The sequence below is a fragment of the Hippopotamus amphibius genome, chromosome 7, assembly GCF_030028045.1.
Source record: "Hippopotamus amphibius kiboko isolate mHipAmp2 chromosome 7, mHipAmp2.hap2, whole genome shotgun sequence".
Lineage (NCBI taxonomy): Eukaryota > Metazoa > Chordata > Mammalia > Artiodactyla > Hippopotamidae > Hippopotamus > Hippopotamus amphibius.
Genome location: NC_080192.1, coordinates 130,364,353 through 130,386,931, shown reverse-complemented (window position 1 = coordinate 130,386,931; position 22,579 = coordinate 130,364,353). Strand labels below are relative to the sequence as shown.

General features: G+C 42.4%; 1 protein-coding gene across 4 annotated transcripts in view; it reads left to right on the top strand.

The window, feature by feature from the left end:
- Window positions 1–20,841, top strand: part of LOC130856334 (protein FAM228B) — a 39,899-nt gene extending 19,058 nt beyond the window's left edge. For 3 of the 4 annotated variants that reach the window (XM_057740430.1, XM_057740427.1, XM_057740429.1), the window contains 4 exons: window positions 1,458–1,565; window positions 7,463–11,280; window positions 15,295–15,375; window positions 16,878–17,034. In XM_057740430.1, coding sequence (XP_057596413.1) covers window positions 1,458–1,565; window positions 7,463–7,469 — 115 coding nt within the window. In that variant the 3' untranslated portion in view covers window positions 7,470–11,280; window positions 15,295–15,375; window positions 16,878–17,034. Of the gene's footprint in view, window positions 1–1,457; window positions 1,566–7,462; window positions 11,281–15,294; window positions 15,376–16,877; window positions 17,035–17,345; window positions 20,607–20,706 lie in introns of those variants that run through there. The other variant, XM_057740431.1, reaches the window with a different exon arrangement.
- Window positions 20,842–22,579: the final 1,738 nt, after the last annotated feature.

The following is a 22,579-nucleotide window of genomic DNA, read 5'->3' as shown; positions in this document are numbered from 1 at the left end:
CTTCCAGATAAAGATGTATTACAGGTTGTTGGAAAAGTGAGACTACAGTTCAAGAGAGAAAGGGATTTTGAAGCTGGAGAACTAAATTAAAGTTATTCACTTTGGAAATGAGAGTTAAAAGCATAAGAATGGATTAAATAGGCTGAGGAGAGAATACTGGGAAAAAGAAAAATGCTGAGATGAAAGGTTGTGCTATAAAATTTAGAAGGTGGGAAGAGAAAAAGGAAACAGAAGAAGCAGTCTGTGATTTGCCACAGATGTCAGGAGAGGAAAGAGTGACAAGAAGGAATCAGGCACTATGCCAAATGTTTTGGCGCATAGCGAACTGAGAGAAAGCCACTGGATTCGTTGACTAACGTTCCTGCCCATACTTTGTTTGCTCTGAGCAAAAGGAGAGGTAGTTGAGAAGGTCTAATCCGATAATACCCTTCTCATCCAACCTTTTCATTATTGTTTGGTACCCTTAGTATTTACTCTTATCTCAAGGTTCTGCCCCAGGATAGCTTTGCCTAAGAAAGTTCCTGCAGATAAATGAGCCACTGCATTAGTTCTTCTCAGATATATTAACACAGGAAACCCTTTTGTCCTCTTGTTAGTAATGCTTTAGACCCTAGTTTAAATGTTTGCCATACCGATTTCTTTTACTCAGAACATATTTCAAAATCCACATTCTCTAGAAGATTCATTCTGATTAAATCAGGTTCAGACTGATCCTTTCCATTAATTCTTTGTGTGGCTATTTGCATGCCCGGTATACTGGATATGTTAGTTGGGATAATGGATCCTGGTTTCAGACAACTGAATCCACCCCAGAAAAGGATTCATTTATTGAGGACTTATACTGCTCACAACATCATTCGAAGGTCTTAAGAAACAGGGCTGAATTTCAGAAATAACTCCCAAAATCACAGTGTAGAACTGGCAGGCCAAGGGATGTGTTGCTTCTGCTGTGATCAGGAAACTGCAGAATCAGGAAGCTGTTGCTCCAGTTGTTGGCTTAGAACCCCACCAGCTCTGCTATAATCTGTGCCAGCATCACCCTTCCAACCAGTTCTCGAGTTGGGGCAAGACTAGAGGGATCAAAGGCATCTGCCTGCCACATTATAGCAAGGGAGACGGGGAAATGGGATGTTTGGGTTCTTTCTTAGGAAAAGCATTTTACATTTATGCTTGTAGGTGACACAGTCTCTGTAGCTTCTTTTAGCATTTAGAGTATAAGCCCTAGGATATAGGGAATACTTTGAACTTCACCTAGCTGATTCTGGGTTCTCAGTAAATAGTAAAGCAGTCTCTATCACAGTTTCAGCAACTCTTAAACACCCAAGAATGCACACTAGTTTGAAGTTATGGTATTCTGGGCAATATACATAGCAGTCAATGTATAACAATAATTTCTTTGTAAATGCAAGCTACTGTTGTTTTCAGAGCATCCTCTCACACCTGTTATCTTGTTAAAGGTTAAAAGTAAAAGTGAATTTTAATGAAAGTAGTTTTGACTTGAAACCTTCGGCAAGAATGCCTCATCTTCTGGAATCCCAGGAAGAAGAAAAAACAGTTACTTACAAGTAAGCCTGTTATTCCATAGCTTTGTTCTTCTTTCATGTAACATGCTTGGGCTGTGCTTCCATCCCCTGCCATCATTTTAAGTTGCTGGAGTTGGTGCCAAGGAATACACCAGCCTCTCGTGGCCGGATATCAGGCATTTCCCACCACTGGGATAGGTGGCAGCTTTCCTCAGCTTTTTCTGGTTTTAGAGAACAAACAGCTGACATTCAAAAATAACAAGCACAGACACAGCAAGAAGTTGTTAACAACTCATATTAAAGTTAAAATCTAGGAGTTTTTTTTTAATGTAATATATTTTGTGTTACTTTATGAATAATGCTACTGTGAGCCTTTTATACAAGTTTTTGTTAGGATACATGTTTTCTTTTTTCTTTTTCTTCTTCTTTTTTTTTTTTTTTTTGGCTACATTGGGTTTTCCCAGTGTTGCTGCACGAGGGCTTTCTCTAGTTGTGGTGAATGGGGGCTACTCTTTGTTGCAGTGGGCTTTCCATTGCGGTGGCTTCTCTTGTTGTGGAGCACAGGCTCTAGGCACAGGGGACCTCAGCAGTTGTGGTGCATAGGCTTAGTTGCTCTGCAGCATGTGGGATCTTCTCGGACCAGGAGTCAAATCTGTGTCTCCTGCATTGGCAGGCGACTCTTAACCACTGCGCCACCAGGGAAGTCCTTAGGAGATTTTAAATTGGAGCAGTAAAAATGGAATTTTCAACTAGTTCTTGTGGGTAGCTGCTGTTACAGTATTGTACCCAGAGTAAAGAGAGGTTATAAGCAGAAAAATGGTATATGCTACTGTGTGTATAACATGGGGAATCATCTCAATTTACTAGGTAATGAAATTAAAAGTAAGATATTTCTCTACATAGTTACATAAATTGTTAAGTATCTGATTAAAAATAATGAGATCCCTCAGACATTGCTGAAGGGAATGTAAAATGGTGCAGCAACTTTGCAAAACAGTTTGTTAGTTTCTCAAAATGTTAAACGTTAAATTACCAAGTGACCCAGCAATTCAACTCTGAGGTTTCTTTTTTAAATTAATTAATTTATTGGCCGTGTTGGGTCTTCATTGCTGTGTGCAGGCTTTCTCTAGTTGCAGCGAGTGGGGGCTACTCTTCATTGTGGTGCATGGGCTCCTCATTGAGGTGGCTTCTTTTGTTGCGGAGCATGGGCTCTCGAGCACAGGCTCAGTAGTTGTGACACAGGGGCTTAGTTTCTCTGTGGCATGTGGGATCTTCCCAGACCAGGGATCAAACCCATGTCCCCTGCATTGGCAGGCAGATTCTAAATCACTGCGCCACCAGGGACGTCCCAACTCCGAACTTTCTATCCAGGAGAAATGGCAATATATGGCCACATAAAGATTGATATATCGGGCTTCCTAGGTGGCGCAGTGGTTAAGAATCCGCCAGACAATGCAGAGGTCATGGGTTCGATCCCAGCTCCGGGAAAATCCCACATGCCGCGGAGCAACTAAGCCCGTGTGCCAAAAAAAAAAAAAAAGATTCATTTATGACTGGGTGTTTGTGGCACTATTATTCGCAATAGCCAAAAAGTGGAAACCACCCAAATGTCCATCAAGTGGTGAATGGATAAACATACTGTGGTAATCTACACATGGAATATTATTTGGCAATTAAAAGGAAACAAGTATTGGGTTGGCCAAAAAGTTCGTTCAGTTAGCAAATAGATTCAATAAAGTTCTTCATGAAAGTGAAAAATGTGTCTTTTTACTTAAAACTGAACTTTTTGCCTGACCCAATATTTACGCATGCTACAGCATGGGTGAACTTCAAAGCTATTCTACTCAGTGAAAGAAGTCAACTGCAATTTTTATTCTATTTATATTTACGTGAAATGTTCAGAAAAAGCAAATCTATAGAGACAGAAAATTGATTATTGGTTGCCTAGGGCTGGAGTTGGGAATGGAGAGTGCCTGTAAGTGAGCATGAGGTTTTGGACTGATAGAAATGTTCTAAAATTAGATCGTGGTGGTGATTGCACAACTCTGTAAATGTACTAAAAATCATTGATTTGTACTTTAAAATGGGTGAATTTTATGGTGCATAAATTATATCTCAGTAAAACTGTTGATAATAATAATAAAAAAAGAACCTAGCAAGGCAGAAGATAAGTGAGCTTATGTGACGTTTTGGAGATTGGCTTACAATTCTGTTCCTAAAAAGCCTGAAAGCCTGAAAGTAAGCTGCAGTAGTTTTCCTTTCCTCCTTCTAAATACAATGTGGCAGAAGCCAGAGGGCTTTTAGAGATGCTTGATTCTGGCATGTCCAGCAGAGAGAACAACTAGTTGCCTCATCAGGGTCTTCTTAGTGATTTAAAGTAGAAACAGATGACTGTTAGAGATGGTGTTGGCCATTGTGGACTTTCTAGTGTTTTCAAGGTGTGGTTTAACACTTCGCTGCTTTTTTGAATGGGAGCTGAAATTGAGGGATAATAGGAAGTATTGAAACTAAGCCCCATTCACTTGGTAGCTGAAGTCCTTAAAAGATGGAATGGTTCAGCATCCTAATATACACATTATTGTTCCAAAAGAGTAAATTCCTCTGCAGTCTGTAACTGCCATGATCTCATACATGTTTGAGTCAGGTTTTAGGATAATAAACAGCTTAATCCTATTTAATTTTTATGTATTATATGAAAGGAGTTTTTTCCTTAAATATCTTTTATAGCAGAGTGTGACTCAGATATAAAGGAGAATATTGCATTGTTGGAGTACCTAGGTGCTTAAACTAGAGGCTTAAACTCATGAGCTCCCCCTAGAAGAAGGTAGAAGATTATATTTTCTCCCATGAATTAGGGAAGCATCCCAATTATGACTTCGAGGTGGAAAAGGCATGTTTGTCTTTGACAGAGTTAGACCTTCCCGGGGAAGGCACAGTGGACACCTCTGTGAGGGGGTTATTTACACCAAAGGACCCTCACTCAGCTGTTTGATTAAGCAGCAATGAGATTTCGATGAAAATGTTACTAGAGCAAGGTAATGCTTTATTTGGGTTTATTTTTCATAAAAATATGTAAATTCATGTAGAACTCATCAACTTCAAATTTAAATAAAATATTAAATGGTACAGTTGAGCTGATAGGAGAATTCTTTTCTTTCCGGTTCCTCCCTCTGAAACACAGGGTCATCCTTTCTGGAAAAAGAACCTCTATGTTATCAGGAGGGAAAGAATCCAAGTCCCAAAGAGGCCAACTCTAAAGGGCACTTTTCTTGCTTGAACATTCTTGAGCTAGTAGGTAGACAGGGATGCAGCAAGAGCTGGTGTAGTTCCATTTTGTAATATACGTGGCAGCAATTGCAATACTGAAATCTGAGCAGCTGGGAACAACTTCTCTGTATGGCAGGCTTCCAGGAAGACAGGAGGCAGTGGGCCACCCTCCCTACTCTCTCCCCCTGCCAAGAAAGGGCAAGGGAGTGAGTAGAAGAAATGAGGCAGGTTTCCTTGATTCAGAGGAAATGGAGACAGTTGCTCCTGGGACCTGCACAATAGCGGTATCCTCTGGAAGGTGGACTGTAGGAGTTGCCTAGCTCCCTCTCCTGAGTTTTTGTCCTTCTTCTATCCCTCCACCATCTCTACCATTTCTCTACTGTTTACCAGTTACCACACTCAAGCCAGGCCCCAAATTTTGTTCCCCTTAATTTAGCCAAGAAAGGCAAAAATTTTCAAAAGGACCATATACTAAATTAAAAGTAGTAAAGTTTAAAAAGTAAAATAAGTGTCTGCAAATGTAAAATGTATAGAAATACAGATGTTCACAGGGCACAGATTTCTCATCCTAAGCTGACTACAGTTAAACTTGGTGCCATTTGACTTGTCTAGCCTAGCTTACTGCTTCCAGGTCTAGGGGCCACTTCCCTTCATTTTTCTTCTCTACACCCTGTGTGCCAAGTCTCTGGAGTGTAGCTTCTTTAAGGAGTGTGTTTGAAGGAGAAGTCACAGCTCATCCTCCCCATCTCCCAGTTAGAAATCAGTATGGAAATGGTTTGTTAGTCTGAGTCTACGGTCAGTCTTTCTGTCATTTTGCTTTTCTGACTCTGTTTCCCCACTCCTACTGCTAAAGGATAAGGGAGCAACTTTTTTTTACTCACTCATGGTAAATGTATTAAAACTTAATTTTGTGGTTTCACTCCTTTTACTGTCATGTTTTATTATCCTCCCATGTGCTTGCTTGCTTTCTTCCTCAAATTTTAACAAGAACTGAAAGGCTAGAGATGAGAGGTAAACAAAACAGATAAATCTCTGATCTCAAGGAGCTTACATTTTGTTGGGAGACAGACAGTAAACAAGCAAATATATACTATCACAAGCTAGTAACAAGTGCAATGAGGAAAATAAAACGGGAAGTTGCTGGAGAACTACCCAACAAAACAGGTTTAAATGGACGGTCAGGAAAAAAAAATACAGTAAGTTGCTTTATAATCATACCCTACAAACTCTCCTTATGTATTGTATGGTTATGGGTATCTTGATATAACCAGCCCCAAACAGGATGATTCTTTTTTTTTTGGCTGCACCACACAGCATGTGGGATCTTAGTTCCCCAACTAGGGATCAAACCCGTGTCCTCTGCAGTCTTAACCACTGACCACCAGGAAAGTCCCGAGTATTAGTCTTTACTTTTGGACTTCTGCCCCTCTTCCTGACAAATTTCTCTTCCTGACAAAGTTCAGTGAATAGGACCATAATCCAAAAAGGACCCCCAGGATAAAAGTCTAGGAGTCATTTTTAATTTCTTGCTTTTGCTCAGTTCCTTTGTCTTATAGGTAACGAGCTCTGTTAGCTTGTTCACTTCTCAGTTCCTCACTACTACCACTGGTTCAAGCCACTGTGATCTTACCTGGCCTATTGCACTAGCCTCCTAACTTGTCTTCCTGCTTCTGCCCTCGCCCCTGTATAATCAGTTCTCCATGCAGCACCGTAATCTTTTAAAAATGTTAATTAGATCAGAGTTCTCCCCTACTCAAAAACCTTCTAATGGCTTCCCCTCACACTTTGGATTTTATTCTAACTCCTTAACATGGCCTCTAACCCCCTGTACAGTTGGGCACTTGCCCCCTCTTCACCCTGATCACCTGCCTTTCTTTTCACACTCACTATGTTCCTTTTCTTGTTTTGTGAACACGCCAACCTCACTCCCATCTCAGGCTTTTGCCTCTGTCAGTCCATTTGCCTGGAACACTTCATCCCCAGGTCTCTCCATGTCTCACTCTCTCAGGTCACTCAGACCTCTACACAAAAATCATCTCTCCAGAGAAGCCTTCTCTGACTTCTCTACTTAAAATACTCCCCCTCATCCATTTCTCCACCCTCCCTACCTCCTTTACCTGTGGAGAGGTAGGATCTAGGACTCAACTGAGGTCAGGACAATCCATCATTATAAGAGGAAGGAAGGCATAGATATAGATGAAGCTAGCTTGGCGAATTTTGTGAAGGAAGATTGTTTACTTCTGTTTACTTCATTTTCTCAGTGAACTCAGAAGGTCATCCATCAGCTGGTAGTGAAGGTGGACAGAGATTTAGAGTTTCAAAAAGAGAAGGGAAGAAAGGAACCTAGTATTTTATAAATCACAATAATCCTAGTGTAAATTAGCACTCCAGACATATTGACATCTGAAAGCAGGACCATGTGGTGGGGGGGGGGGGTCCCTCAAATCATATCACATGATCTACCCCACCTATGATAGGGTTGGCTCTGTCCTGGAAGCTCTGTATGCTTCTGAATTCAGATAGAGGGAGGAGACACTTAGTCAGGAGGTTTAGGTGGGGAACTAGGCTTCAGGGAGATCAACTCAGCTAAGCAGAGAAATTCTTTCTGCTCTTGTAAGCCCCTTATCCCTGTAGCAATTGCACTTAACTCTTCTCTTCTGTCACTTTCAAAGGTTTTAGCAACCAAGGAGTACACATCCTGATCCTTGACTGGTAAAAGAGGATGCAAAAGAAGGCTGCTTTAAGAGAAGCCATCTGCCATTAGGACTCAAACAGGATGCGGACCAAGGAAGGCACTCAAGAATTGTTCTGTGTCTAAGAAAAGCATCTGCAATAAACTTCATCTTTGAGTCCAGTGTCTGTATGATAATTAAGAAATGACAGTACTATATATTGACAGTTATTGCAAATGTATTTCCCCCAGGAGTTAAGAAATGTTGCCTAAAAGATACAATAAAAATACTAATAGCTATCTTATACTTAGAGCCCATCTCAGTTCACTTGCTCTTTCCCCAAGTTGTCAGGCACCCTTAGAATCCATACCCACATATTCTCCCCAGCTTTCTCCAACAGTCTTTGGAAAGTTTAAAACTTCAATTTGATTACCCACTTGCTGATTCTGAGTCTGCATATCAACCTCTGGCTCATGTTGAGTTTGACTCCTAGTCATAGAAGACTAGGAGGACCTGGAGCATAGGAGAGAATTTTATTTTCCGTAGGCAAAAGGGGCACTAAAAAAACCAATCCTTGGGCTTCCTAGGTGGCATAGTGGTTGAGAATCCGCCTGCCAATGCAGGGGACGTGGAGTCCATCCCTGCTCCAGGAAGATCCCACCTGCTGAGGAGCAACTAAGCGCGTGAGCCACAACTATTGAGTCCATGTGCTACAACTACTGAAGCCCATGCGCCTGGAGCCCGTGCTCTGCAACAAGAGAAGCCACAGCAATGAGGAGCCTGTGCAGCACAAGGAAGAGTAGTCCCCCGCTCACTGCAACTAAAGAAAGCCTGTGCACAGCAACAAAGACCCAACACAGCCAATAAAATAAATAACTTAAACAACAACAAAAAACAACAAGCCTTGCTTCCACCTGTAGCCCTAGATCATATAGAGAAATGGTAAATTCTCATTTGTATTAATTTACATTTATTTATTTATTTAAATTAAAACCTGGGGTGGCATGGGATTGGACGGTTGTAGGCCAGGCGGTGGAAGGCGGGTCAGCGCGGAGGGGCGGGGTGACGCGAGGCTGAGGGGGTGGGGGTTCGGGCTTCCTTCCTCCCTCACCGCCTTGTGGAGAGAGGTGTAGGTGTGTTGAGGGAAGAGGGGCTGGGGTCTAAACACAGCGCTTTAATTTGTTTTTGGAAGGAGCTCCCTTTCCCCTCCCAGAACTGTCAGCCACCGTGCCACTGGCCGCCGAGTGCCTCGAGCGCAGAGCTGGAGGTGGGGGAGCAAAGGGCAGCCCAGGCCTGCGACCCCTCGGGGCAGCGCCTAGTGGTGTGGCCCAGCTGGGCCCAGCCCCAGGCAGGCCCTGAGGGGTTGTCTGGCTGGGTCCTTAAGGCCACAGGTTGGGGAGCCTAATCACCCTCTTTTTGAACCAGGTTTAGGGGCGCCGAGGATTTATTTTTGTTTTGTTTTACTTACCGAGACTGTTAAGTGGCAGAGCAAGGATTCAAACCACTTTCTGAACTCAAAGACCTCACTTTTTCAACTGTAATCACCTATCTCCTCAATTTACTTTCTCCCCTCAGGGATTGTATTATCTATGGCTGCCACGAAAATCTCCAACTATGGTAAACATTTTGGGCCAGAACAATTAAAAAAGTGGCCAGAACCTGAGTCAGGTGCTTTGATGGAGGTAAAATAATGTGGCATTTGGGGGCCTTCTTTTGGTGGTGGGGCATAAATCCCTTGAAATTAGGATCTATTGTGTCTTAATCACAGTTGTTTTCCCCAGAACTAGAACAGCGCCTGGCATAGACTTGGTGCTCAAAGAATTCGTTGAGTGGGAATGATGGGGATCACATTTGGCCCAGGGTGGTTGTAGAGTTTCCTTGGTCGGTTCAGGATCAGGATGGTGACAGGGTCGGTAGTGGGTAAACACAGCAGTCCCTGAGTTGCCCTGCGGGAAAGGCGGGGGAAGCCAGGCCAGGGCTTGCCAGTTAATTCTTGATACTTCAGGGTCTGGTAAAGCAGTGATTTTCTCATAAAGAAAGTTTCATTATTTTATAGAGAGAAGCTCTTGAATATTTCTTCTATTTTACCCCTTTTTACTATGGTGGCAGTTAGAGTGGTGAGACTGTGTGCGTGTGCGTGTGAGTTTGTGTGCACGCGCACGTGCGCACAGAAAGATAACAAATTTCAAAAGTGCTGCTAGAAGTCATTAACATCTTCCTTATATTTTCCTGACAAAATCACCAAGGAGGAGCTATCAAAGACAAAAACTATTTCCTTAAACCAAAAAAAAAGTGGTTTGAAAATCTGACGTATAACCAATAGTGTGTATAACATTTGCTAATAGTGTTAATAGGATGGCTAAAAAAAGGTGATTTTCCAAGAAGATTGTCAGTGTATGTTTCCACTTTTTCAGATAAATAGATTTATTCTAAGTTTGTGTTGTCGTATTAGGGGAAAACATTTAATTGTTTTGCATGATTTTTCAATTGCCATCTTAAAATAAGTGTAAGAAGGCTTTATTTTAAAGCAAGATTCTGTTTATATTACCGAGAGAGTTGTATTTTGGAGATGACCCTACTAGCTGTCTGAATATCACTTTAGATTTCATGTGAAGCTGTTAAATATACAGGTAAAAATACAACTCTCCCTTTTGAGATTTCTCTTATTCACAGATTTGGTTTTTGAGTTTGGGGTTTAGTTTATTTTGATGCACTCACTGTGGCAGAACTGAAAGATGAGCCAGAGATTGAATAACGTAATTTTAAAAACCTGTATCACTTTACACTAGATAGTTCTTTTAGGTAACTGCATTTCTCTTCCAGATACTGAATTTTTATTGCCTTTCCATTTGTCCCTACTTAGTTCTGTAAAAGCTGAAGGATCAGTTCATAGTGATCCAAATGAAAAGCCGTAAAGTAAGGATTTAAGTACATCAGTGTTACCCAAACTCATAATGGAAACAGCAAGTCCCTAGATGTAAGTCTTGGTCCCCAGCCAGGAATTCCCAACTAACTGGCTCTGGACCGGTTGAACTAAATCAAACTTATGCAGTTTTGACTTATAAAGAGGTTTTAACTTATAAAGAGACCTAGCAGAAGTAAGGAAACTTCAAGGGCTTTTACTTTATTTTAAAAAATATTTATTTATTTATTGGCTGCATCGGGGCTTAGTTGTGGCAGGTGGGATCTTTCGTTGTGGCATGCAGGCTCTCTGTTGTGCATGGGCTTTTCTCTAGTTGTGGTGAGCAGTAGTTGCAGCGTGCGTGCTTAGTTGCTCCACAGCATGTGGGATCTGAACTGACTGGGTATTGAACAAGTGTCCCCTGCATTGCAAGATGGATTCTTAACCACTGGACCACCAGAGAAGTCCCTAAGGGCTTTTAAAACATATCTACAGACTGACTGCAAAGAGGCTTCATTTTATAGAGGATCCTTTTAGTAAGCTTTCTTGGTACTTTAAAAATGATGGTGTGACGTAAGGGATTTGTTTCAAAATAATCTGGGTTGGGGCAGGGGAGTGAGTAGGAATTTAGATGAAATAAGATCGACTCTGAGTTGATCATTGTTAAACCTGGGTGATGGGTTCATGGAGAATTGTGCTTGAAAATTTCTGTACTAAAAAGTTACAAAATCGGTTTTGAGGTACAGATGTTAGATTTACGCTCAAACTCTTGGTAAAATACACGGAGTTTTATCACCAGTTTGTTTCTTCAGGATCTGCATCCTAATATTTAATTCTGTAATTTTAGGCATTAGCCAGAGAAGACATTGATGAAGCTGTATACGCAATATTATTTAGAGAAAATCTTTTTGCGAAGGTAAGAGTTGGCTACGGAGAGTGGATTCTAAGTGTGTTCTAGGTAACCTAGAGTGATACAGAGCAGTGTGGCCAAGAGGATGTTACCGTGTCAGAGAGATTCATTTTTCTGGGAGAGTGAACCTCCTCTGAATCACCCATTCATATTACACAGAGCTGAGACCATGCCATCTCCTTGCAGGATTGCTAAGAGGTTGGGAGTCCCAGAGCTATCCTTAAGGGATCTGAGAGATTGTTCTAACTGCTCCCCCTCTTTGTCCTGGTACTGAACAGAAATTCTTTCCTAAAATTTACCTCTCATATGTTCCCACATCACAGTGGGGATATATAAAGCCACAAGGAGTGAATTAGTATTTAAGGATAATGACCAATCAGTACTGATCGTCACTATGGAATTAATAAATTTAAGGAGGTTTTCCTCTCAATCAGAGGGATTGAAATTTGGTGTATAATACTTTAACATTTGTACTGTGACTTATAATTTATAAAGGAAGTTTACATATATTCTCATTTGAGCATCAAAAGAGGTAGGTGGATTTACTCTCCTTCATAAGAGTCAGAGAGAAACAGAGAGGTGCTGATGCATGTCTAGTGCTCTTTTTCCTCTACTACTTTTATCACAGACTTTACTGATGATGAAGCCTGGAGACATAGAATGGTGACCAGGGAATTCTTTGAATTCTTAAAAAAAAGCAGGAGTTTCCTGAGTTAGGAATGGTTTGGATGTGGTTTAATCTGGAGGCACAGTTGTGGTGTAGAATAGTTCATGGGTTCTTTCTACTCTATGCTCTCAGGTTATCTTTCTGAAATTTATTCTGTTCTTTAATTATCTTATTCTATGACTTTGTAGCCTGAATGTGCTGAGAACTTAGGAGTGGGAACAAGTGTTTTCCCCCCTTATTCAAATGAAGATAATGGAAAACTTCTTAATAGTTTGTTTTTCTTGTTTTTATCACTTCCTAAGAGATTTGATACGTATTTTCAGCATCTGGATATTTTTAAGGAAAGAAGAAAAGAGTTGTTATGTGAAAAATGGACTGAAAATGTCACAGAACCTCTTCAGCAGAGGATTATGGAGAAAGTAATTTCATATAAAGGGTTGGAAAAAACAAAACAGGAGAATTTCAAATATTTTTTAAAGCACACAAATAAAATGGTATGAGGTGTTTTTCATTTTGTTTTTTGTTTTGTTTTAAGTTTTGGCAGCTTTAGAATCACTGGAGCGGGGGGTATTTATTTATTTATTTATTTATTTATTTACTTGCCTCACCACAAGGCATGCTGCATGCGGGATCTTAGTTCCCCGACCAGGGGTCGAAGCCATGCTCCCAGTGGTGAAAGTGTGGAGCCTTAACCAGTGGACCACCAGGGAAGTCCCATGAGAGTTTTTTTTTTTTTTTTTTAATGAAGTATTATTTGAAAAGTTGGGCCAGCATTTTCACTGATTATGCAGAGTCTCAGATTTATTTATGTATCTAAGATGAATTCGTGGAAGTATAATACAGCCTACTACATTTTTAAACCTGAAATGCCAGGTAGAGGGAATAGAAGTGTTGATTTGGAACTAGATTTATCAGGAATGCTTTCAGGTAAATGTTAATAGAATAACAGTGGCTTAACCCTTAAGAGCATTTATTGGTTACTCAATAAAAAATAGAGGGGTAGGTGGTCTCATGATGGGTTCTGGCAGTTTGATCACCCAGGTTTTTTTCTGTTGTTCTCTTCTGCTATCCTGAATATTTTCAGCTTATGCTTGTTACTCTCACATTTGTAAGCACGTTTGGTTGCTTACAGCTCCAGGTATTAGGTCTGTGTTCAGGGCAGGAAGAAAGGGTGAGGGATGATGCCAGGGGCTCCTTTTCTTACACCTCATCCTTTGATCAGGAAGCAAAAAGAGTCCCCAGAAGTTCCTAGCAGATTTCCCCTTAGATCTCATTGGCCATAACTGGGTCACATCACAAGTCCTAGCTAAAAGCAGAGCCAGGAAAGAGTGTGTGGCTTTCCAATCACTCTAGTATGTTGTGGGTGAAGGAGAAGGGGATTCCATGGCTGTTGAATTAGCCAACCATTAGGTGAAGGGACCACCAGTTTCTACCCTCTGTTCTTCAGTTTGGTTTTACAAAACAAGAACAAAATTTTGGCTTCTTCTATGGAAGATTTTTCTATTTTAACTTTAATATCAGGACCCTCTTTTGAAATTGAGGCCTGCCTAAATTTCCAGGTATTTAGCACAAACCTAGAGTAGTTTGACTGGAATGTTAGAGCAAGTAAGTATGTTTACTGAGCAAATTTCTGGATGTGTATGTTAAACACTTCTTCCTAAATGCCAAAAAGGCAGAGCTCAAGGTTGAATCCAGGTCACTTTGAAACTAAAGTGCAAAGTCTTACAAGTATGCCCAGAAATATGATTGCACAAGTGTAGGATGGGGAAGCCATGCCTTAGAAAAGCCATGTGTTGAAGTCCAAGTGATCTAAAATGACAGTAAATTCAATGTGAGTCAGCCATGTGAGCCGGCTTCCAAGAAACCATCCGAGCTCTTAGGCTGTATTGAGAGGCAGTACTTCGAGTGGGAAGCATCAGGCCCAGCCTGTCCACCCAGGGACAGTCACCAGTTACAGAACCTTTAGAAGAGGGTGGCGCTTGACAGCACCTCACAAGAGGAAAAGTGGAAATAAGTACAGCATATTTAGCCCAAGGAAGAAATGATACAAGGGGAAATGAAACCCTTAAGTACATATTGTAGAAGGCTGATATGTAGATGAAGAGTAGATGTATTTTATGTTGCTTCACTGGGAGAACTGGCAGTGACAAGGCAGACCTCAGCTCTGTCTTTTGTTTGTTTTTTAATTTTTTCACTTTTGTTGGAGTATAATTGCTTTAGAATATTGTGTTAGTTTCTGCTGTATGACAAAGTGAACCAACTGTATGTATACATGTAGCCCCATATCCCCTCCCTCTTGAGCCTTCCTCCCACCCTCCCTATCCCACCCCTTTAGGTCTTCACAAAGCATCGAGCTGAGCTCTCTGTGCTCTGCAGCAGCTTCCCACTTGCTATCTGTTTTACATTTGGTAGTGTGTATATGTCAGTGCTACTCTCTCACTTCGTTCCAGCTTCCCCTTCCCCCACTGTGTCCTCAAGTCTGTTCTCTACATCTGAGTCTCTATTCCTGCCCTGCCACTAGGATCAGTACCATTTTTCTAGATTCCATATACATACGTTAGCATATGATATTTGTTTTTCTCTTTCTGATTTACTTCACTTTGTATAACAGACTATAGGTCCATCCACCTCACTACAAAGAACTCAATTTCGTTCCTTTTTATGGCTGAGTAATATTCCATTGTATATATGTGCCACATCTTTATCCATTCATCTGTCAGTGGACATTTAGGTTGCTTCCATGTCCTGGGTATTGTAAATAATGGTGCAATGAACATTGTGGTACATATATCTTTTTGAATTATGGTTTTTTCTGGGTAATGGGATTGCTGGGTTATATGGTAGTTCTATTTTTAGTTTTTTAAGGAAACTCCATACTGTTTTAGTGGCTGTATCAATTTACATTCCCACCAAAGTGCAGGAGGGTTCCTTTTTCTCTATACCCTCTCCAGTGTTTATTGTTTCTAGATTTTTTGTTGATGGCCATTCTGACCAGTGTGAGGTGATAGCTCATTGTAGTTTTGATTTACATTTCTCTAATGATTAGTGATGTTGTTCAGCTTAGTCTTAAGGACAAGTTTCCTGGTGGTTAGAATGACCAAGAGAGTACCTGCCTAATGGAGCAGAAGGTTCTCAAATAAGGCTAGTGGATGACTTGAGACTAAAGCTGGATAATGACTTCTCCCAGAAGGTGGTGGACTCTCACTGCGGTCTAAATTACTTCTGAGGTTTCTTTGAACTCTTTGAATCTATGATTTTATATAAGAAGTGGAATAAGGTATTTGGCTTTTTTAGATATTGCAAAAACACACATATGTAATGCTTTGCTCTTAAGTGTACTTTTTTTTTTTAAGGAAATTATACTTGGAAACTTTTATGATCCTGAAGTATACAATCCTTTTTATATGACAAAAAAGGATCCCAATTATGGAAAGGTAAGTGAGTTTCTTACTTTTACCTATGTACTCTTAAAAGTTCTGGGGTTGGGGAAAACCTGGTGTTTTAGAAGTTGCATAGTTATTCTGCATTCATTAAAAAAGAAAATCCACAAAAGCATTTCCCCTGAGTTTTAGATTAGGAACCCAAAGTGATTTTGATTACTTGGAAATTGACATTGTGGAAAAGGCACTTGCATGTGTGATAATACATTTGTTCATTCATTCATAAATCCACTCACATTTCGGAAGCCCAGGAGGTAGGGGAAAATAAGTGGACAGTGAGTGTGATGAGAGTGTCACAGAGCCAGCACAGGGAGAGCTCCTTTCCAGGGGAGTTGGAAGGAGGGATGCAGGAAGGGCTGCCCAGGGAGCCAGTAGTTGAGCATTTTAAACTGACAATATAGGCGTTAAAATTTTAAGATGTAGGTTTTAGGTTTTCTACTCCTGTGTAGCAGAAGTGGCCACCTGATAATACTATTCATTAAAAAAATATGTGTGGTTCTGAAGAGAAAAGTGGTTTATTTTGCTTCTCCCCCAAAACCAAGGCAGATCATGGTTGTGAAGATAGGAAGGTTCTTTTGGCTCTGGGGGACTCAGTATTATGTTGGGCAGTCATTATGCTGTCTCTTCATTCAACAGACAGCATAATGTTGTCCTTGCCAGTAGCACTGGGTCAAGGTAAAGTGTGTGGGAAAGCAAACAAGGGGAAATAGTCCCTCTGTCTAAAGCCTATACTTAAGATGGGGGAGAAGAAAACCACCTTCCTCCACGCCGTCTGTGTCTGGCTCCTGACCCTTAGCACACTAATGTTCTCCTGCCCTGAGGTTCTCACAGGCCCTTAGAGACCAGTGGTCAGCCCCCAGGGGGGTGCTCTTCCTCCCAAGCTGGCTCAGGGCTCTGCCTTGTGCCCCTAAGGCACCTGAGCTGACACCTCTCATGACGAGGTAGTCGTTGCCTATGACTTGTCTGTTCTAGATGGAGGGGCCCCCAAGGACAGGACCTCACCGGGATGCCGCACACGGTGGCATTAGCATGTATTTGTTGACTGATGCAGCGATACTGTAGAACTCTGAACAGGAGTATGTGTCATCTCTTTGGGGGACCCTTGCTCCATTCAGCCACTTAAGGCACAGTGAAATATCCATAAAGCAAGTGGCATTTATGCTTCCCCTGCTCTGTATGACATTGTTCCTGGCTCCTTAGTCTCAGCCACTTTGGTGTATAGTAGAGCCACACTCGAATGCTTCAGACAGACTTAAAACGCTGAATACAAACTGTACTTGGGTCCTCAAAGAGTCATCTTCTCGCACGTTACGGCCCCGCCGTTCAGCGGCCCTCTGTGTAGAGGACAGCAAGAGTTGGATGAAGAGCAGAGGGCTGTTTTTCAGTACAAGATGGGGCTTCATCTTTATAGACTTCAATTGTTGACTGATTTTCTCCCCCAAGAGTGACTGGAGTTGACTTTAAGAGTGTTGATCTAGATTTTCATCTTCCTGTAGGAAAACGATGTACCTTAAAAGAATTTAAAGAACTAGAGAAGGTCAGGCGGTATGCCAGATTGCCCCAGCTGACTTTCAGTCTCCACAGAGTGGTTCCAAAAGAGCGGCCCAAAGCCTCGGCAAGGCCTGTGGGAAGCAAAACTCGTAGCAAATGCAGGTAAAGATCTTTTTGCTGTGTCCGTAGTTTTGCCTTTTACAGAATGTCAGCAGTTGCAATGTAGCCTTTTCAAGATTTTACCTTCATTTTTTTAATTTATTTATTATTTTTTGGGGGGTACACCAAGTTCAATCATCTGTTTTTATACACATATCCCCGTATTCCCTCCCTTCCTTGACTCCCCCCCCCTCGAGTCCCCCCCACCCTCCCCGCCCCAGTCCTCTAAGGACATAATAATTTATTTTTGGCTGAGTCGGGTCCTAGTTGCAGCATGCAGAATCTTTCATTGTGGTACATGGGCTTCTCTCCAGTTGTGGTGCGCAGGCTTCAGAGTGGGCTTAGTTGCCCTGTAGCATGTGGAATCTTAGTTCTCCGACCACGGATCGAACCTGAGTCCCCTGCATTGGAAGGCAGATCTTCAACCACTGGACCACCAAGGAAGTCCCTTTACTTTCATTCTTTTTTTTTTTTTTTAAGAACTTTTATTGAGATACAGTTAACATACAATAAACTGCATATATTTAGAGTGTACAATTTGGTTTTTTTTTTTCTTATTAGTAATGTATATATGGCAATCCCAATCTCCTAATTCATTCCCTCCCAACCTACTTTCATTCTTAAAGGCTGTTCTCACAGGATTAAGAATGTTAGGTTGGCAGATATTTCCTTTCAGCATATATCCCCCTGTCTTTTACTCTTTCAATTGCCCATCATACTGTTGTTCTTTTGAAGATAATTGTCTTTTTCTCTGGATGCTTTTAAGATTTTCTTGTTGTCTTTGATTTTTGGTAGTTTTCCATGATGTTTCTAGATGTGGATTTCTTTTTATTTATCCTCTTGGGATTCCTGGGTCTTTTTGTATCTGTAAAGTGATCTCTTCAATCAGTTCTGGGAAGTTCTCATTCATTTTCTCTTTGATTGTTACCTCCACCATATTCTCTCTCTACTTTCTTTCTGGTACTCCAATTAAACATATTTTAGATTTTCTCACTGTATCCTCCCTGTCTCTTACCCTTTCTTGTGTATTCCCATCCTTTTTGTTGTTACATATTTGATTATAGGTATTTTTACTAATCACCTCTTTAGTTGTGTCTAATAATCTGTTGTTAAACCTATCCATTGAATTCTTATTTTCAATTGTTTTATTTTTATAGTCCTAGCATTTTATTTGGTTCTTTTTCAGATAGGTTTTTGGGAAGGCTATCTATACTCAGGGCCTGGTTCCCTTGGGGGAACCTATTTCAAGTGCCCTGGTTTGACTTTCCCCCCTCCCCAGGGTGGGGGATGTTTAGAACAAGGTTAACTACCCACCTGTCGGGACAGTACCAGGCCTGAGAGGGAAAATCCACCAAAGATATACTAGGAGTGTGGAGGAATCAGTCCCTGCTACCTGATGTTGGCCTAAGCTCCCAGGGGAGAAAGTAGCCTGAGACGGACTGCTCATTCTGGAAGGGATCTCTCCTCTCTGGAATTGTTTCCACTGCTGTCCAATGACTTTATTTATTTTAAAAATATTTATTTATTTACTTATTTGTTATTTATTTTGGCTGCACTGGATCTTAGTTGTGGCACGCAAGATCTTCATTGCAGCATGTGGGGGTTCTTAGTTGTGGCATGCAGACTTCTTAGTTGCAGCATGTGGACTAGTTGCAGCATGCATGTGGGATCTAGTTTTCTGACCAGGGATCAAACCTGGGCTCCCTGCATTGGGAGCATGGAGTCTTACCCACTGAACCACCAGGGAAGTCCTTGTCCAATGACTTTAAAATATGAATTTTGTGGGACCAGGAGGGGGTGAATTATTTTTTGTTTTTCTCAAGTTGTTGCAGCAGGAGTGTTGGCCTGTGCAAATGTCTAAATTCTACAAAAAAAAAAAAAAAAAAAAAGAACGAAAAGGTCCTGTCGTGTTTGCTTGATGTTTCCTTTTTATCCCCCGTGCTGAGTTTTGCTGGACTGAACAACACTACTTTGTTTCTGTTTTCTTGTGATTTGGAAGTTTTATGTTCTATTTCTGGTTTTGTGGTTTCTTTATCAATTTTAACAAATATTTTAATTTAAACATCAATAATTATGTAAGTCCCCATCCCCTAGCAAGACAAAGGCTTTATGTTGCTTTATTTCTCCATCTCCCCTCTCTGACTCCTCAGCCTTTATAGACAGTCTTAGCTCCTTAACTGGTATTCTGCCCTTGGTCTGTCTCCTCTGATGGACTTTCCACCTCGCAGCCCAAGGAATCTTTTTGAAGTGATCAACCCTCCCCAACTGAAAACCCTTCAATAGCTTCCCATAACTCTTCCAATAAGGTCCAGACTCAACACAGCATATAAGGTGCTCTCTGGGCGTAGCCACCTTTTCTGGCTTCATCTAAAAAATCCCCTCTCCCTAAAGGAAAGAAATACAGTAAAACACAGAAGTATCTTGATCAAGTCAGCACTTGAGGGAATTATCACGTAGTGATGTACCTCTGCTCCCCAATCTGCCTCTTCCATCTGCAGCAAGCCCCTTGAGGGCAGAGGTTGCTGACTTATCTTGGTGTCCCCAGCACGTAGCTGGAACGCAGCAGATGATGAGTAAGTGCTTGTGGGATGAATGAATGAATGAATGGAGGAATGGAGGAGAAGGTGATTTCTCTAGACAGGCCTGGGCTATCCAGGGCAGGAGTGGAGACAGCTCTGGGAAACCTTCTGGGAGGACACACCTGGAGGTGCCTCAGGTGGTTATTCAGTAAAGTAAGAAAAGGACTTAAGAGCAAGGTGGCTATGTCAGTCAGAGACATTAATTACAAAAAGCAGAGTCCTTCTCAAGTTAAAAACATGAGAAGCGGGACTGGATATGTTAGAAAGCATCAGTCTGTCATGGAAGCCACAGTCAGTGTCTCTGTCTGTTCAGGCTGCTATAACAGGGTACAAGATTGGGTGGTTTATAAATGACAGAAATATACTTCTCTCAGTTGTGGAGGCAGGGAAGTCCAGGATCAAGGTGCCGGCAGATTCAGTGTCTGGGTAAGGACCCACTTCCTGTTTCACATGGTAGAAGGGGTGAGGGAACTCTCTTAGGCCTGTTTTATAAGGTCCTTAATCCCATTTATGAGGTATTTGCCCTCATGACCTAATCACCTCCCAAATGCCCCACCTCCTAATACCAGCATGCTTGGGGGTTGGGTTTCAACATACGAATTTTGGGGGGACACAAACATTCAGGCATCGCAGTCAGGAAGGTAGCCAGGCTGCTTAAGGGACCACGAGGTTGGTCCTTTCCTCTTTGGGACTATGTGGCATTCATCGAGGCTCTCTTCGTGAACCTGCTTCTTTTCTCTCTCTCTGCTTTCTTGTGCATGTCCTGGAAAATGGATGTCCCAGTCCTGCCTTTCTGGCTTGAGTCCTCTGATGCTGCCTGGAGCCCCTCTGTCCCAATTACAACTCTAGGGACTGAGGCTCTGGGTTGCCTCAGCCACAGTCTGAGAAGATCACATGACTCGTTGCCTAAAAGTGGAACCAGCAGGAGTGTGGGTGGGGCAGACTGATTGATTGACAGCCACCAAGTGATGGTTTCTCAGTCTCTTTTTGAGTAAAGTGAGTATTGAGTTTGCTAACTTAATTTTCAGACAATTATTGAATGGTACAATTCTGTTTATACTGAGTTGAGATAATTTTTTTCTACTTTTCTTTGCAGTCCTGAAAATCTTGTCTGTGCAGAAGAGAAATATCCACCTGATAAAGAGAAAACAACTGGTGACCTAAGTCAGACTGTTGTTGAAAGGCAGTTTTATTCCTCAAAGCTTGGCCAGGAGAGTGAAAGGCATGAGAAGAAGAGTCTGGTGAGCAAAGATCTGGGGGGAACAGGGCTGTGATGGCAGAGTTGTGTAACGCCTGACAGACAGCATGCAGCGTCCAGAATCCACTGACAAACCCCTTCCTCTCAAACAGACTCTGAGGGCAGAGCAGGCAGTAGCCAAAGAAGGGAGTGAAAAAGAGGAGGCAGAAGGAGGATTTATTTCTTGCAGAAGAAGTGGTGGGGTCTCTTCTGGGCTCAGTACTGCTGCATGGATGGGTACCCTTTAGCAGGAGAGCTTTGGGTGAAGACACTCAGAAGGGAGTCGACTGTGGGACCCTGGACCCCACTTTTGGGGGACAGATTGTGCCCCTCATAAGGTGAGGGAAAACCTGGCCTGAGGGGATCTGCCCTCTAACATATCCTCAGCTCTTTTTTTCGAGTTTTTGCTCTCCTGCCATTTTCCTACAATTTACTGCTTATTACATCCAAACCAGAGCAAAAATTTTGTTCTCCTTAGTTTAGACACAATAGGTGGGAATCTTTTGGAATGAAATTTATACTAAAAAAAAGTTGGGGCAAAATGATAGTTTAGATATGTAAAAGGCATTTACATACAGATTTCCTACCCAGAGCTCACACCCCGGTTGGCACAGCTGACAGCTCACAGTCTATTTCCCCTTCCAGGCTCTCTCCCACACCCTGTACTCTAAAGCCTAAGGGTTAGGACCCTTCCAGGCAAGGCTTCGGGGCACTTGGGAGGTAATGGGTTCCTGCTGTTCTGAGCGAACTGTAGATCTTTGTGTCTCTCCTTTGACCTACCAGCCTGGCTCCTTCCCTCCACCACACACAAAGTGCAAGGAGCTGTCCTTCTCTCTAACTTGAAAACCTTGTTAGTTAGCTATTTTGTGACCCAACTCCTACCCAATCCCATTGTTCTCCCCAGTTTCTCCAGAGAGAAATGGATGCTGCTTGTGTGGTAAGTTACCTCTGAGCGTAATTCTGAGAGCACAGGGAGCCCCTCCATCAGGTTTGAACATGACTGCGGTCAGCGCGGCCCTTAGGGTAGGGCAGTGTAACTGCTACCACGAGATCAAAAAGTGGAGTGTGGGTTACGCACACTGGAAGTTTATTTTTTGCTCCTGTACCGGAGCCGGGTGGGTCAACAGATTGGCAGGCTGTCCCTCTTTCACGCAGTCTTTCACACGCCTGGCTGAAGGAACGTTTGTCACCTCCAGCACCTGGCTGCCAACCTTGCCCCGGGAACTCATTCCTGTCAACCTGAAAAGGGAAGACGTCATGGAGGAGTTCTGCCCTGGGGGGTGTAGGTGGGCTCCCAGGACCTAGTCACAAAGCAGCCCCTAACTGCAGGGGGTGCTGGGAAGAGCAGTCCCTCCTGCTCAGAGCACAGTGGCAGGGAGAGCAGGCATCTTGTAGACAGCTGGTCGTCTCTGCCACACCACTTAAAGTTAGTGCTGTGTGGAGTCCAGAGACACGGGAAGCCCTGTCTGAGAGGTGCAGACCCAAGATAGAGTGAGGGGGAGGTGAGGAGAGGACCGGCTGGGAAGGTGCCTGGAAGATGAGTGTCAGCTGGAATCAGCTGGCAGGTTCCTCCTTGTCCTGTGAGCCCCTCTTCCCCACCCTACACTCAGCTCTTCTCTTCTGTCAATAGGCTTTAGGAACCAGACAGCACAGACCCCAGTCCTGGGTGGCTGGGGAAGGCCAGCAGAGGTGGAGGCCACAGCCCGTGGAAAGAAGAGTGATGACAGCAGAG